The sequence below is a fragment of the Ursus maritimus genome, unplaced genomic scaffold (genome assembly GCF_017311325.1).
Source record: "Ursus maritimus isolate PB19 unplaced genomic scaffold, ASM1731132v1 scaffold_14, whole genome shotgun sequence".
Taxonomy (NCBI): domain Eukaryota; kingdom Metazoa; phylum Chordata; class Mammalia; order Carnivora; family Ursidae; genus Ursus; species Ursus maritimus.
In genome coordinates this window covers 37,524,534-37,538,275 of record NW_024423786.1, presented here as the reverse complement: position 1 = coordinate 37,538,275, position 13,742 = coordinate 37,524,534, and the positions used below count along the sequence as shown (strand labels likewise).

Below are 13,742 nucleotides of genomic sequence, written 5' to 3'. Positions count from 1 at the left end.
AGAAAACGAAAGACAAGTGTTCAATGAAAACTACAAAACACTGCTGAAAATAATTAAAGAAGACAAAAATAGATGGAAACACATGCCACATTCATGGATTCGAAAACTTAATATAGTAAAGTTGTCAGTACTACCCAAGGTAATCTACAGATTCAATGAGATCCCTATCAAAATTCCAAAAACTTTTTTTTTTTTGCAGAAAAAAATGGAAAAAATCCATTCTAAAATCCACATGGAATCTTCTCTCCTTTTCTCCACTGTTGTGGTGTGTGCCATTGACTCTTCCTCGCCATGTCTTCTCACAAGACTTTCAGGATCAAGCGATTCCTGGCCAAGAAACAAAAGCAGAATCATCCAGTTCCCTTGTGGATTTGGATGAAATTGGAATAAAGTCGGGTACAAGTCCAAGAGGAGGCATTGGAGAAGAACGAAGCTAGGTCTATAAGGGATCCCACATGAAATGACACATACATATTCATGCTGAGTGAAGGGCACGTGTAAACATCACTACTGCCTGAACAATAGATGTGCTTTATTGGGGAAATGATTTTTCTCTGTTACTATGCTTCTGCACTGGTAGGTTTGTTCAGTAATATGTGAGATTTTTAGTTTGAAAAATAAATAAAAATATGAGATGGAATTCATATGGGATCTCAAAGAACCCTGAATAGCCAAGACAGTCTTGAAAAAGAACAAAGCTGAAGGACTCACACATCCTTGATTCCTGATTTCAAAAATTACTACCAAAAAAAATTTGTTAAAATTTGTTATGTTACAGTAATCAAAGAACTGTGGTACTGGCATAAAGACAGACCAATGGAATAGAACAGAGAGCCCACATATATGGTCCTCACATATATGGTCAAGTGATTTTTGACAAGGGTGCCAAGACCACTCAATGAGGAAAGGACAGTGCTTTCAAAAAAAAATGGTTCTGGGAAATCTGGTTCTCTGTATGCAAAAGAAGGAATTTGGACCCTTATTTAACACCTTGTAAAAAACTAAATCAAAGTGGACCAAATGCCTAAATGTAAGATGTAAAACTCTCTTAAACTCTCAGAAGAAAACATAGGGCAAAAGCCAGACATTGGACTTGGCAATGGTTTCTTGGATATGGCACCAAAGGCACAGGGAACAAAAGAAAAGATAGACAAATTGGACTACAATTTTGTGCATCAAAAGACACTATTGTCAGGGTAAAAATGCACCCCACAGAATGGGAGAAAATATTTGAAATCATGTACCTGTTAAGAGATTAATGTCTATAATATATAGAGAACTCCTAAAATTCAACAACAACAAGAAACAACCCAATTTAAAAATGAGCGAAGGACCTGAATAAGCATTTCCCCAAAGAAGACCTACAGATGGCCAGTAAGTCCATGTAAGATGCTCAACATCACTGATCACAAGGAAAGTGCAAATCAAAACTACAGTGGGACACACCTCACCCTCATTAGGATGGATACTATTAAAAAAAAGGGGGGGGCGCCTGGGTGGCACAGCAGTTGAGTGTCTGCCTTTGGCTCAGGGCGTGATCCCGGCGTTCTGGGATCGAGCCCCACATCAGGCTCCTCCGCTGGGAGCCTGCTTCTTCCTCTCCCACTCCCCCTGCTTGTGTTCCCTCTCTCACTGGCTGTCTCTGTCTCTGTCGAATAAATAAATGAAATCTTTAAAAAAAAAAAAAAACAGGGGCGCCTGGGTGGCACAGCGGTTGGGCATCTGCCTTCGGCTCAGGGCGTGATCCCAGCGTTGTGGGATCGAGCCCCACATCAGGCTCCTCCAATGGGAGCCTGCTTCTTCCTCTCCCACTCCCCCTGCTTGTGTTCCCTCTCTCGCTGGCTGTCTCTATCTCTATCGAATAAATAAATAAAATCTTTAAAAAAAAATAAAATAAAATAAAAAAAAAACATAACAAATGTTGGTGAGAATGTAGAGAAATTGGAACCCTCATGCATTGTTGGTGGGAATGTAGAATGGTGTAGCCACCGTAGAAAACAGTATGGTGGGCCCTCAGAAAATTAAAGATGGAACTACCATATGATCCAGCAATCCCACTCCGGGTATATACCCCAAAGAATTGAAAACAGGTCCCAGTGAGATGTTTGTACACCCATGTTCATAGCAGCATTGTTCATGATAGCTAAAATGGGGAAGCAACCCTAGTGGCCATTGACGGATATATGGATAAACAGAATGTGGTATATACACGCAATGGAACATTATTCAGCCTTTAAGAAGATAGAAATTCTGGCACTTGCTACAGCATGGATGAGCCTTGAGAACATTATGCTGAGTGAAATAAGCCAGTCACAGAAAGAATACTGTATGATTCCATGTACATGAGGTATCGAAGGGAGTCAAATTCATAGAACATAGAAAATTTAACACAAAAATGAGTAAACTACTGGGGCGCCTGGGTGGCTCAGTCGTTAAGCATCTGCCTTCGGCTCAGGTCATGATCCCAGGGTCCTGTGATCAAGCCCCTCATCGGGCTCCCTGCTCGGAGGGGAGCCTGCTTCTCCCTCTCCCTCTGCTGTTCCCCTTGCTTGTGCTCTCTCGCTCTCTCTGTCAAATAAATAAATAAAATATTTTTAAAAAATGAATGAACTACTGATACCCAGAACAACATAGGTGAATCTCAAAAATGTTAGGCTAAATTGAAGAAGTCAGGCATGAAATCATAATTATAGGATGATTCCACTTATAAGAACTTAGAAAACAAGCAAAACTAAACTATAGGTAAAATAATTCAGAACAGAGTTTACATCTGGGTGGGGGTGTAAGTGGTATTGCTTGCAAACAGCACAAAGAGACAGAAATTTGTTGTGCCTTGTTTTGGGTGGTGGTTACCAGAGAACACAGAATTGTGAGAACTCATCAAACCCCATTAAGAAGCACTTAATGAAACCACAAAAATGAGTTTGCTCTCTACGGACTGAGAAGGAATGTGTAAGTGAAACAAATTTAATTGTACAGTATGGTCCCTATCTAGGTACAAATTCTATGTATGTGTTACAAACGCGTTATTTTTAAAAGGAGAGGATTAGAGAAATACTACAAAAATTTAGAAATCATCTTTGACGAGGATAGTGGAATTGGGGTGACACAAACTCTCTCACTGTGGCTGAATCCCCTGTGTCTGGCCCATCTGCCAGGTACCCCGTTATTAGCCTTCTGGGAGAGCAGGACCCACAAAGGCCAAAAACCCCATGAAGCCTCAAGGACCAGCCAGGGCACTCATCTCAGGCTCAAGTGACCTCAAGTACTCTCCTGTCTTCCTCTTCCCCTGAGGGCCTCAAGGTCATAGTCAGGACTTCTACGCTCATACCTGCCAGCTCTCAACTCTCTCCAGCTCAGCTGAGCTTCTGAGAGATATCTTGATTCATGGTTGGGCATCCCTAATCACAGCTGAGCGTCGACCCCATGGCAGGACCTCTTCCCATGACTGGACACCCCACCCGTGACTGGACATCGTCATTATGGCTGGATGTTCCCACCCATGGCTGGACATCCCCACCATAGCTAGACATTCTCCCAATGTGTAGACATCTCCAGGATGTGTAGACATCCCCTGTCACGGCTGGGCATCTCCCGTGGCTGGAGCTGCCCTTGCAGGTACCGATAAAGGGTGTCTGCATATTTGGCATTTTTGTGAATTTGAGAAGGGACCACCCCTCCTCCTTTTTCCTTCCCTTTCCTCAGGCAAGTTCTGCTTTTTCTAGCTTCTGCCCCCAACCTCATATTACCTTGACTCCTTCTTAGTATGCGGCCAAGATTTTTATGTCTTTGCGTAAAACAGACAAGGCCCAGCGTTGCTCTGTTAGGTATTGGCATTTGGCTTATCACTGCCGCCTTGCCTCTCAAAACGCTGGGCGCCCTCATCTAGGTTTTCAGGCAGACTTTGGTCGTGTCTCAGATCAGCCCCATCTCTCTGATCACGGTCTCTCTGTCTGTCTCTCTGACACACACACACACACACACACACACACACGTGCACACACACACACACTGTTGGAGATACGACGTGGATGTTCCTACGTCATTACTGATCATCGTGGCAGTCCCATCGATGATTATTGCCCCCGTGGTGGCCTGGGTAGACTTCCCATTGCTGCGCTGTCCCCACCTCCTTTTCCTTCCCACGGCGGCGCCCGCACTGGCACAGCTTGTCATCACCTCTCCCCACCCGTCAGCTTCCCTTCTTCTCTCCTCCATTATGCTCAGATACCACTCTGTTCTTCTGCTTCTCTCTCTTCTCTTCAACTCCTGTCTGAATTAGGACTCTTCCAGTCGCAGATGATAGAAAACTGACTTGGCTTAAGCAAAAAAGAGACTTCCCTGCTCTACTTAAAAGTTAGGGGGTGTATTCATTTATGTGGCTGGCTGGAACAAATCGCCACAAGCGTGGGAGCTTAAAACAACAGAAATGAGGCTGGAGCCTGAAATCGAGGCATCAGGAGAGCCAGACTGCCCCAAGAAGCTCTAGAGAATTCCTTCCTTGCCTCTTCCAGCTTCTGCTGTGATCTCTGCCTGCCTCTTTGCGTCGCCTTTTCTTCTGTGTCTCTCTCAAAACTCCCTCGGCCTCTCTCTGAGGAGGCATGCGTGTGATTGCATGTAGGTCTTACCCACATAACCCGGGATAAGCCCCTCCTTGAAAGACCCTTCACTTAACCCCATCTCTTACTGCACAAGGTAACCTTCCCAGGTTCCAGGGATTTGACGTGGTTGTCTTTTGGAGGCCATATTTTGAGGGGCAAATGTGGCCGTTGCTGCACCTAGTTTCAGGGCCCCAGGCAGTGTTACCAGGTCCCTCCTCCATTCCTGTTACCTCTCTATGGTCTGCAAAGCCGGATGGAGCTTGAAATAGAGAAGGCCATGACACAGGATACCCTAGCCCACCCAACCTGATGGCCACTTTTGGAAATCTGTGACATAGAGGGCGGAGCCTGGGTCTAATCCGCCCAAGGCTTCTGCTCCTGATGACAGAGCTGGAAAATCTCCTCTCTAAAATAGACCCTGGGGTTCAGTCTCAGTGGGATACGCATAGGGACAGGTAGTCTTGTCTAGCGCCTGTCCCCAGGGAGTACAGAATTTGGGCTGTATTCTTCCATGGCCCCTGAGCGGGCATCTTCTGCACTCAGGGTAGGACAACAGAGAGTCTGGCTGGAGCCAGAGCCAGCCGGGAAGGCCAGGGCGGGAGGCCTCCCTCCCCAGGGGCTGCAAGACAAAGCCTTCCTCCCCTCCCCTGGCCACTTCCTTGGAAAACCAGGCATGGGAGCCATAAAATAGCATCACAAAAACTCCAGTCATGTTAGAAAGCATGATAAATGTGAATTTGCAGCCTTCGTCTATTAAAAATGCAGACTTTCTTGCTGAATCAAGAGACCCCTGTATTTTGTCGCCCCTGCCGCCCCACCTCTGGGTTCTGTGCCTTAGGTGTTGGGGGTGGGGCCGCACTCCCCCTGCTCTCCTGCCAGCCAGCCGCTCCCACCCTCCCCTTCCCAGGGTGAGCCACTGCAGAGGGAGCGCCAGGCCCCAGCAAAGCGCAGGCTCACAGGGGGTGGAGAAACGAGTGACCAGAGACCCTGAAAACAGAAACAGAGGGAGACCGAAGAAGTGTTTGAAGACCTCCTCCTGGACCTGTCTTGCCTCTGCAGCTTCTCTTGAAGCAGAAGACTCTCAGCCCCCCAGCTCTGCAAAGCCTGGAGACAGCATACCACCTGCCCCAGCAGGACACAGCGGTTCGCCATCGGGGGTGTGAACTCACTGTTAAGTACAAGCACACAAAAGCGAGCAAAGACGTGGAGAGCTTCCTCCAGGAGGATCAGGCCGCTGGCGTCTACCTCTCCGGGGAGCTGATGGTGAGCGAGGGGGCCAGGCAGCGGCAGGTCGCCCGCGGGCGCTTTGAGCTGACCGAGGAGCTGAGGTGGTGGCCCAGATGTTATTCTGAAGAGGAGAGATCACAGTCAGATTCTTCCATGCATCTACTCCTAGCCCTGGTGGGACCAGATCGCATGGACCCTGGACATCCAAGGAAGGGTGATGGGGCCGCTAAAGCCACCGGCGGGCGGCAGCATCCCTGCCTCGGTGCTTCTCTTTCCAGAGGCTGCCCGGCCTGGGGCTCGCTGACTGCACGGTGCCTGTGTCCGCTGCCCCGAGCTTTCCACCTCAACATACCCAATGCGCATTGGAGCTCTTCTGTGAGGTGAAGGCAGTCCTTTCACACAAACGCTGAAAGCTGTCTGAGATACGTGGGAAAACCTGCTGAACGTTTTGCATAGATCCCCTCAGCATACGCCTGGCCTGGATATTTCTAGAATTCCAGGAAGTCACAGAGATTCTGTACACCGGGACCCGGGAACACCGTTTCATATTCTTCTCTGGGTCATTTCAGAAAGATTCTGCAGAATTATTTTGATCGATTGGTCTGTTGTCTAGATGTTTCCAAAGCGTTAATACCCTTGGTAAAAGAGCAGGGTAAGAATCTAAGATATGTTCATAAGAAAACATAATGGATTACGATTTTTGTGGTCCTGTGTGCGTCTGAATTTAATACTGTTTTAAAAAGAGAGAAATGCTGTTGCCCAAAGGGTATTTTCCGCAATCTGGTACCGTCCCTCCCCCACCCACACCCACACGGGACTTGTCGCTCTCCCCGGGGAGGGCGCGCTCCTGCGCGGATGGCCTGCCCCGGGAGCCAGTGGTGCTGTCACCTTTCCTGTGCGCACACACACAGAAACCAAGCTCCCCAGCACTGTCGTGGGGAGGGGGTGTGAAAACACGAGAAACTGTTGTGGTCGGGACAGTCCCAAGATGAGGGGCTGAGCTGAAAGACAGTGACCTGGAGCCCGGCTCCGCATCTGGCCTGTGGGAGGAAGTGTGGCTTCCATCAGCAGCTCGGGGCCTTCAGAATTCTTTCAGGGTGACTTCTTCTAGAAGGTTTCCTGGGGGTTTGCTCTTCTCTGTTACATGAGCTCTGCCTAGGATCGTATGTGCTCTGTTTACTATAGTGGTACGAGAACCAAATTCTGATTTTTGAATTTGAATAAATATAAGAATGCTGGGGAAAAGAAAGACACCTGTACTTTGTGAACAAAACGTGATGAAAAGTTGAAAATAAGGCAGCGGATAAAAATAGAGCAGGGGTTACACTTGTCCAATCACTGTGTTGTACGCCTGAAACTAATGAACCTGGGTGTGTCAACTGTGTCTCAATTTGAAAAAAGCACGTATCATCCAGGAAAGACTTCCACTTCAGATAATGGTGTGCTGAGTCGTTAGGATTCATCCTTTTGCTGAGAAGAACTGGAAAAGCTGATCTAAATATATATATTTTTAATTTCTGCTAGAATGGGCGCCTGGGTGGCTCAGTCAGTGAAGGGTCTGCCTTTGGCTCAGGAAATGATCCCAGGGTCTTGGGATCGAGTCCCACATCGTGAGGCTCCCTGCTCAGCGAGCAGTCTGCTTCTCCCTCTGCCTCTGTCCCTCCCCCCTGCTCGTGTTCTCTCTCTCTCAAATAAATAAATAAATAAAATCTTAAAAAAGTAAATTTCTGCTTGAATGAATTGAAAAGTAACGATATAGTAAAAAAATTTCTGGGCCTAAGATCTAAACTAAGAAAGAAATCAGGAGATGCAAGCCTGGCATTTGGGAGTGGTCCAACACCTACATCTCCAACCGGATCCTTCCTTGCCTTCCCCAACCCATGTGTCCCAACATCTTCCCGCCTCTTCCAGCCAACTCCTATCTTCCCCACCCCCATTACTAACACCCTGCACCCTCAAATGGCCTCCTCCTCTCTACATACCCCCTCTTTGGGCCTTTATCAAGTGCTTCTTAATGGTGTTTGATGAGTTTTCATGGTTCTGTATTCCCAGGTAACCACCACCCAAAACAAGATATAGCAAATTTCTCTTTCTTTGTGCTGCTTGTTGACAATACCTCTTATACCATACCCCAGATGTAAACTCTATTTGGAATTATTCTACCTATAGTTTCATTTTGCCTGTTTTCTTTATATAAGTGGAATCAATCCTGTAAATGCTCTTTGATGTCTGGCTCCTTTCATTTAGCACAACGTTTTTGAGGTTCACCTGTGTTATCATGGGTGTCAGTCGTTTGCCCATTTTTATTACTGTGGATTATTTCCTTAAATGAATGTACCACAATTTCTTTGCCTAGTCACCTGTCGGTAAACATTTGAATTGCTTCCAGCATTGACCTCTTTGAATAAGGTTGCTGTGAGCATGCGTGCACAACTCTTTCGCAGACATGTGTTTTCATCTCTCTCGTATGAATATCTCGGTGTAGAACCATTGAGTTATAGGGTGGATAGATGCTGAACTTCATTAGAAACTGCCAGACCACTTTACACAGAGTTTCTGGTTCTTACCTTTCCACCAGAAGTGTTTCACGAGACTCAGCTATTGTCTGTCTTTGCCAATATTTGGCGTTGTATTTTTTATGTTAGCCATTCTCCAGGGGGTTCGGGGGGATCTTACGGTGGTTCTGACATTCCTTTTCCTCGCGACTGGTGTTGGGGATCTTTCCATGTGCTTCCTAGCCATTCATAAATTTTTAGTGAAGTGCTGGTTTAAGATGTTGCTGCAGACTCATTCTTTCTAACCATTATTTGGTTCCATTGTTTGAAATGAAATGCATCTAACCAAATGCTCTCTTCATGGATGTTTAAATTGTCTCGAATGTATGTTTTTATCGACCAGCCCGGGATGACTGTCTCTACACACTTTGGTGTCCATGGGCAGTATTTTCTGTGTGCTGCCTTTGTTGCCAAATTTGGGGCATTTATAGTAGGAAAGAGTGAGCAAGGACTTCCACCTTTTCACCAAAAAGAACTCAGCTGTCGAACCATCCTGGTGCCCGAGTCATAGGTGCCCTTATGACATCACATCCCTGTCCCTTCCTCCCCTCTTCCTGCCAGGCTGCGGCCGGGAGAGTACAGACCTGGGAGCAATGGAACCGTGAAGCTCCTAACCATGGGGAATTTAGGGGATAACAGACCTGAGGGGCTTTGAACCATCTATATCCAAGCCATGGGCATTCGGTTTTGTGTAAGAGAGAGCCACCCAAAGTGGCAGGCAGGGGAAGGCGGCTTCCCCCAGTTAACTTAGGATGCGAGTTCTACACCTAGGGACTCTGGGCCAGGCAGGAAGTTGAGTATGCAGTGAACTTGGCACAAAATTGTACAGAGAACACCTACCGATACCTTTCCCCTCTAACTCTGATTACAGAAGGATGGCCAGTTTTGTGAAATCGTAATAGAAGACGTTGATGAAACCACATTGCTGAAAGAGAAAGAGAAAGAGAAAAAGAAAAAGAAAAAGAAGGAAGAGCCTCCACCCTCACCCCCTCCTTCTCCGCCTCCACCCCCTCCACCAAAGGTAGGTCAATGGAGGCTCTCAGATGGAGGAGGACTCCTATTCGCAACATCTCTGAGACAAGTCACCCAGGAGTGGTGGCTTGTCTTCTCTGTGCCCCCTAGCATGGCATGATCCTGGAATCTGTCATCTGAACGGGTTCCATTTGTGAGTGAAAGATAGTGCTAGGAATGATTCCTCAGGAACAATAAGCATAAACCAGAATGTCCCAGGCCAATCAGGATGAACAGTCGCCCTATCCAGAGCTGGGATGAGTAGGGATCCCTACTTGTTCCAACTCATTCTCAGTTATCATCTCCTCCTACTTCCTTCTCGGTCAGAGAAAGGTGGGTGACTGAGGCACAGACACTTGGTTGGAGGGAGGGAACCCCTGACAAGTGGGAATCAGACCATGCCAAGCTGGGCAGTGGGGCAGTGAGGCTGTGTTTGGGGAAAACATTGCCACGTACGGGGAAAGCCGAGTCTAGAACTGGGGGGGGGGTGCGTGTGTGCCCATGTGTGCATGTCCGCGTGCTAACTGAAGTGTAAGATGTGAGAACCCAAAGAAGTGAAAGTGAGAGATAAAGGAGGAGGACTCCACACTGTGTGGAGCAGGGACACTTCCAATGCTGTGACTTGACGGAGCGACACAGCAGGTTGTGGGTTGAGCTGAGTCAGGCATGAAAGCAAACCGAGGATGCCGCTTCTCCAGCCCCTGGGGTGCAAGGGAAGGCACATGCAGCCCAGGTAGGGGGCCAGGCCCTGGTGGAACATGATACATGGCATGCTTGTTCCAGACAGGCCAACCAGGTCCGCGTGATGGCGGGATGGCTCGTGCCGGAACGCTCCATTTTACAGATGAGGAGCCTGAGCCTCGGGGGCAGTGGGATGTGTCCCAGTCCATTAAGAGAGAGGGGCAGAGACAGGACACCTCTCTGGTCTACTGGCTCCCTGCCCAGTGCTCCTGAACTTCTGAGGAAGCCCCTCTTGGCATGCCTTGGAGCTGAGGTGGGTGGGGAATGTTCCCTGAGAATCCCTTCTTTATCTTGGCAACCTCTCCCCCCAAAGAAAAAGAAGCGCCCTGACCAAGAGCAGAAAGCCATACAGATCCAGGCGTGGTGGCGGGGCACTCTGGTGCGCAGGACCTTGCTGCACGCGGCGCTCAGAGCGTGTGTCATTCAGCACTGGTGGAAGGTGACGATGACAAAGCTGCTGGAGAAGAGAAAACGAGTAGCCCTAGAGTCCTTCTCGCAGCAGGAACGGGCGGCAGTCAAGCTGCAGTCCTTGGTCCGCATGTGGCGCATCCGCCAGCGGTACTGCCGTTTGCTCCATGCTGTCCGCATCATCCAGGTCTATTGGCGCTGGCATAACTGCCACACCCGTGGCTTTTTCCGTGGCAACTATGACCTCACAGCAACCCATCTAGGTCTTGAACTCGAGATTTTTTTGGGGTCACAGATTTGTCGGATTACAGACAGCATCCCCTTCCCAATAAAGAACTGATCAGGTCTGCTCCAACTCTGTGTCACCGGGTCTCTGTCAGACCAGCCCCAGGAGGACCTTGTGTCAGCAAAGGGTCAGGGAACATGATGGCAGAGGCTGGGCCTGGCACGGTCAGCTCTGAGAAGTGGTGGAGGTTATCTGGGGTTCCTGGAGGAGGATTCTGGCATCCCGTGCTGGATAAGCGGGGCCTGTCATTGATTAGCGATGTCTGCCCTGGGTAGGAGAGTTGGGGTTGCAGGGCTGCCCACTCAGCCAACTCCAGGGAGATGCCTTCACAGTGTGGTCCATGCAAATGGCGCCCCCTGTGGTCGTGCCACGTGGAGGCTGTGTCATCTGACACTCTTCATTCTTCAGTGTCTTCCCATTAAATTTAGAACATTTCCAAAAGCCCTCCTGTGGTCTCCAGAAGCCTGCATGGTCTGGCCTTGGCCATGTCAGCCTCTCCATGTCCCTCCTGGCCCCCTGCTCTTCAGATCCCCCCCCTCCACATTCCCATCTCAGCACTTTGCACTTGCTGCCTCCTTAGATAGCCTTTCCTAAACTGTTCACCCTATCCTGCCTTGTCTTTCCCACTGCAACAAAGGCCGTGGGGAAAGCTCTCCCTCCACTCAGCGTGTCTCTGCTCCAAGCTCCCTCCTCAGGGAGACCTTCTTTGACCACCTTATTGAAATGGCTTCCCCAGCCCCGACTGTATTCAGTACCTGACTCTGCTTTCCTGTTTTCCAAGACCTCATCCCTACCCAAGCTCATCTTACCTCATTTTCTATTTTCTGTTGCCCCCACTAGAGGGTGAACTCCAGGAGAGCAGGAGCTCTGGGTTCAGTGCTGCTCCCAGAACCTAGGTCAGTAGGTTCTCTGCTTCTCCCTCTCTCTCCCTTTCCAGTGCCTTATTGCATATCTATTTTAGGTTCTGTATTATTAGGCCATTTTGTCATCTTTAAAAAAAATCCCTTTCTGGGTTGGGAGAGACTGCCCCTCCCAGGGCCAGCCGGTTCTTAGAAATAGTGAAGGACCCATCCCAGAGCATACCTTTCATCTGCAAACGAACCAATTCAGGGCCCTACCTCCTCTCTCTTTGTCCTGTACACCCCCCAGAAGGCCATATTCCTCTGCCTTAATCATCCCACGCCAGGGACCAGGCATCTGAGGGCCCCCAACAACTTGGAGGCCACAGAAAATACTCAAACCAGCCAGTCCTAAACTATTTGCCTTATCCTGCCTGGCCTTTCCCACTCCAACAAAGGCCATGGGAAAAGCTGTTTTCTCAGTTCTGTCTTCTGCCACCTGACCGCACCTGATGCCGACCCTGTGACACATGACATGCAATGACCTCCTCTTTCAGACCTTGGAGTATAATAAATTTTGTGGTCTTGGACTTCTCTTGTGGCCGCACCTGACAGACCGTCACATAAAAGAACACAGAACATCAATCTAACGTAAGTAAAATTCACATAATCATTCTTAGATTCACCACATAAAATTAACCATTCATGTAAGACTAACAATTCAGTGGCATTTAGTACCTTCACAGTGTTAAGCAACCGCTATCGTCTGTACCAAGTTCTAAAACATTTTCACGGTCCTACATGAAAACCTTGTGCCCGTGAAGCAATCCCTTGCCAGTACCCCGTCCTCCAGCCAATGGCAGCCACCATCTGCCGCCTCTCCCCATAGAGTGCCCTACTGTGGATTTTCATATAAATGAAATCATAAACTACTTTGTCTGGTGTTACTTCATATGTCTTTAAGGTTCATCCACACTGTAGCCTGTATCCGTACTTCATCATTTTTTTAAAAAGATTTCTTATTTTAGAGAGAGATGGTGCAGGGGTGGAGGGAGGGGCAGAGGAAGAGAGTCTCAAGCAGACCCCCCGCTGAGCAGGGAGCCCGATGTGGGGCTAGGCCTCATGAACGTGAGATCCTGACCTGAGCCGATATCGAGTCGGACACTTAACCAACTGAGCCATCCAGGCACCCCATGTTCTTTGTTACTTTTTTTTTTTTTAAGATTTTATCTATTTATTTGACAGCACAAGCAGGGGGCGCTGCAGGCAGAGGGAGAGGCAGAGGGAGAAGCAGGCTGTCCGCTGAGCAAGGAGCCTGATGCGGGGGTCGATTCAGGACCCTGGGATCATGACCTGAGCCAAAGGCAGACACTGAACGGACTGAGCCACCCAGGTGTCCCTGTTTGTTACTTTCTATAGCTAGTTGATATGTCATTGTGTGGCTATACCGGCTTTTGCTTATCCGCTCATCTTTGGATAGACATTTGCATTACGTGCACCTTTTGTGCTACTGTGAATGACGCCACTACGAATATTTAGCGTCTACCCCATTTTACATTCCCACCAACGATGTACAGGGCTCCAGGTTTTCTACCTCCTTGCTGACACTTGTTATTTTTATTTTTTCAAATTCTAGCCAGCTTGGTGGGAAGCGGTACCCACCGCAGTTATGATTGGCATTTCCCTCATGATGAATGATACTGGGCATCTTCATGGGCTTTTTGGCCGTTCGAGCACCTTCGGAGGAAAGTCTGTTCAAGTTTTCAAAAAAACGTTTCATTAGGTTGTGGCTTTCTCCTGTGGTTTCAGCAAATACTTCTGTAATGAATGAGCACATGATCCTACCAGACCTTGGCTTTGTGGTTTCACCATGGTTCACATCCTACCTTCTAGAAACGCCTGTCCCACCATCCCTGAATGAATCTCTCAGACAACCATCCTAGATCCCTCATACCCAATAGACATGTTATTCTCAGGCTTCTTGAATGATTATCTCTCTCTGGCAACGTTTCCATGTGTGTGCGCGTGCGTGTGTGTGTGTGTGTGTGTGTGTGTACGTGAACTGGGTGGTGGA

At 48.3% G+C, this 13,742-nt stretch overlaps 1 protein-coding gene and 1 pseudogene across 1 annotated transcript; both read left to right on the top strand.

Annotated features, from left to right (window-relative positions):
- The first annotated feature begins 275 nt into the window (after window positions 1-275).
- On the top strand, window positions 276-445 carry LOC103674781 (annotated as a pseudogene).
- Window positions 446-4,072: 3,627 nt separating this feature from the next.
- LOC103675077 (IQ domain-containing protein F5-like) lies at window positions 4,073-10,883 on the top strand. Its single transcript, XM_008704105.2, has 3 exons — window positions 4,073-4,099; window positions 5,661-5,929; window positions 10,340-10,883. The coding sequence occupies exons 1-3, from the start codon at window positions 4,073-4,075 to the stop codon at window positions 10,881-10,883; spliced, it is 840 nt and encodes a 279-aa protein (XP_008702327.2).
- The last annotated feature ends 2,859 nt before the right edge of the window (window positions 10,884-13,742 follow it).

Bases quoted from the DNA above. Each gene is read 5' to 3' on its own strand.
- LOC103675077 (XM_008704105.2), top strand. From the start codon at position 4,073: ATGATTATTGCCCCCGTGGTGGCCTGG. The intron at 4,100-5,660 runs GTAGACTTCCCA...TTGCCTCTGCAG, and splicing joins TTGCCCCCGTGGTGGCCTGG to CTTCTCTTGAAGCAGAAGAC. The intron at 5,930-10,339 runs GTGGTGGCCCAG...CTCCCTGCCCAG, and splicing joins GAGCTGACCGAGGAGCTGAG to TGCTCCTGAACTTCTGAGGA.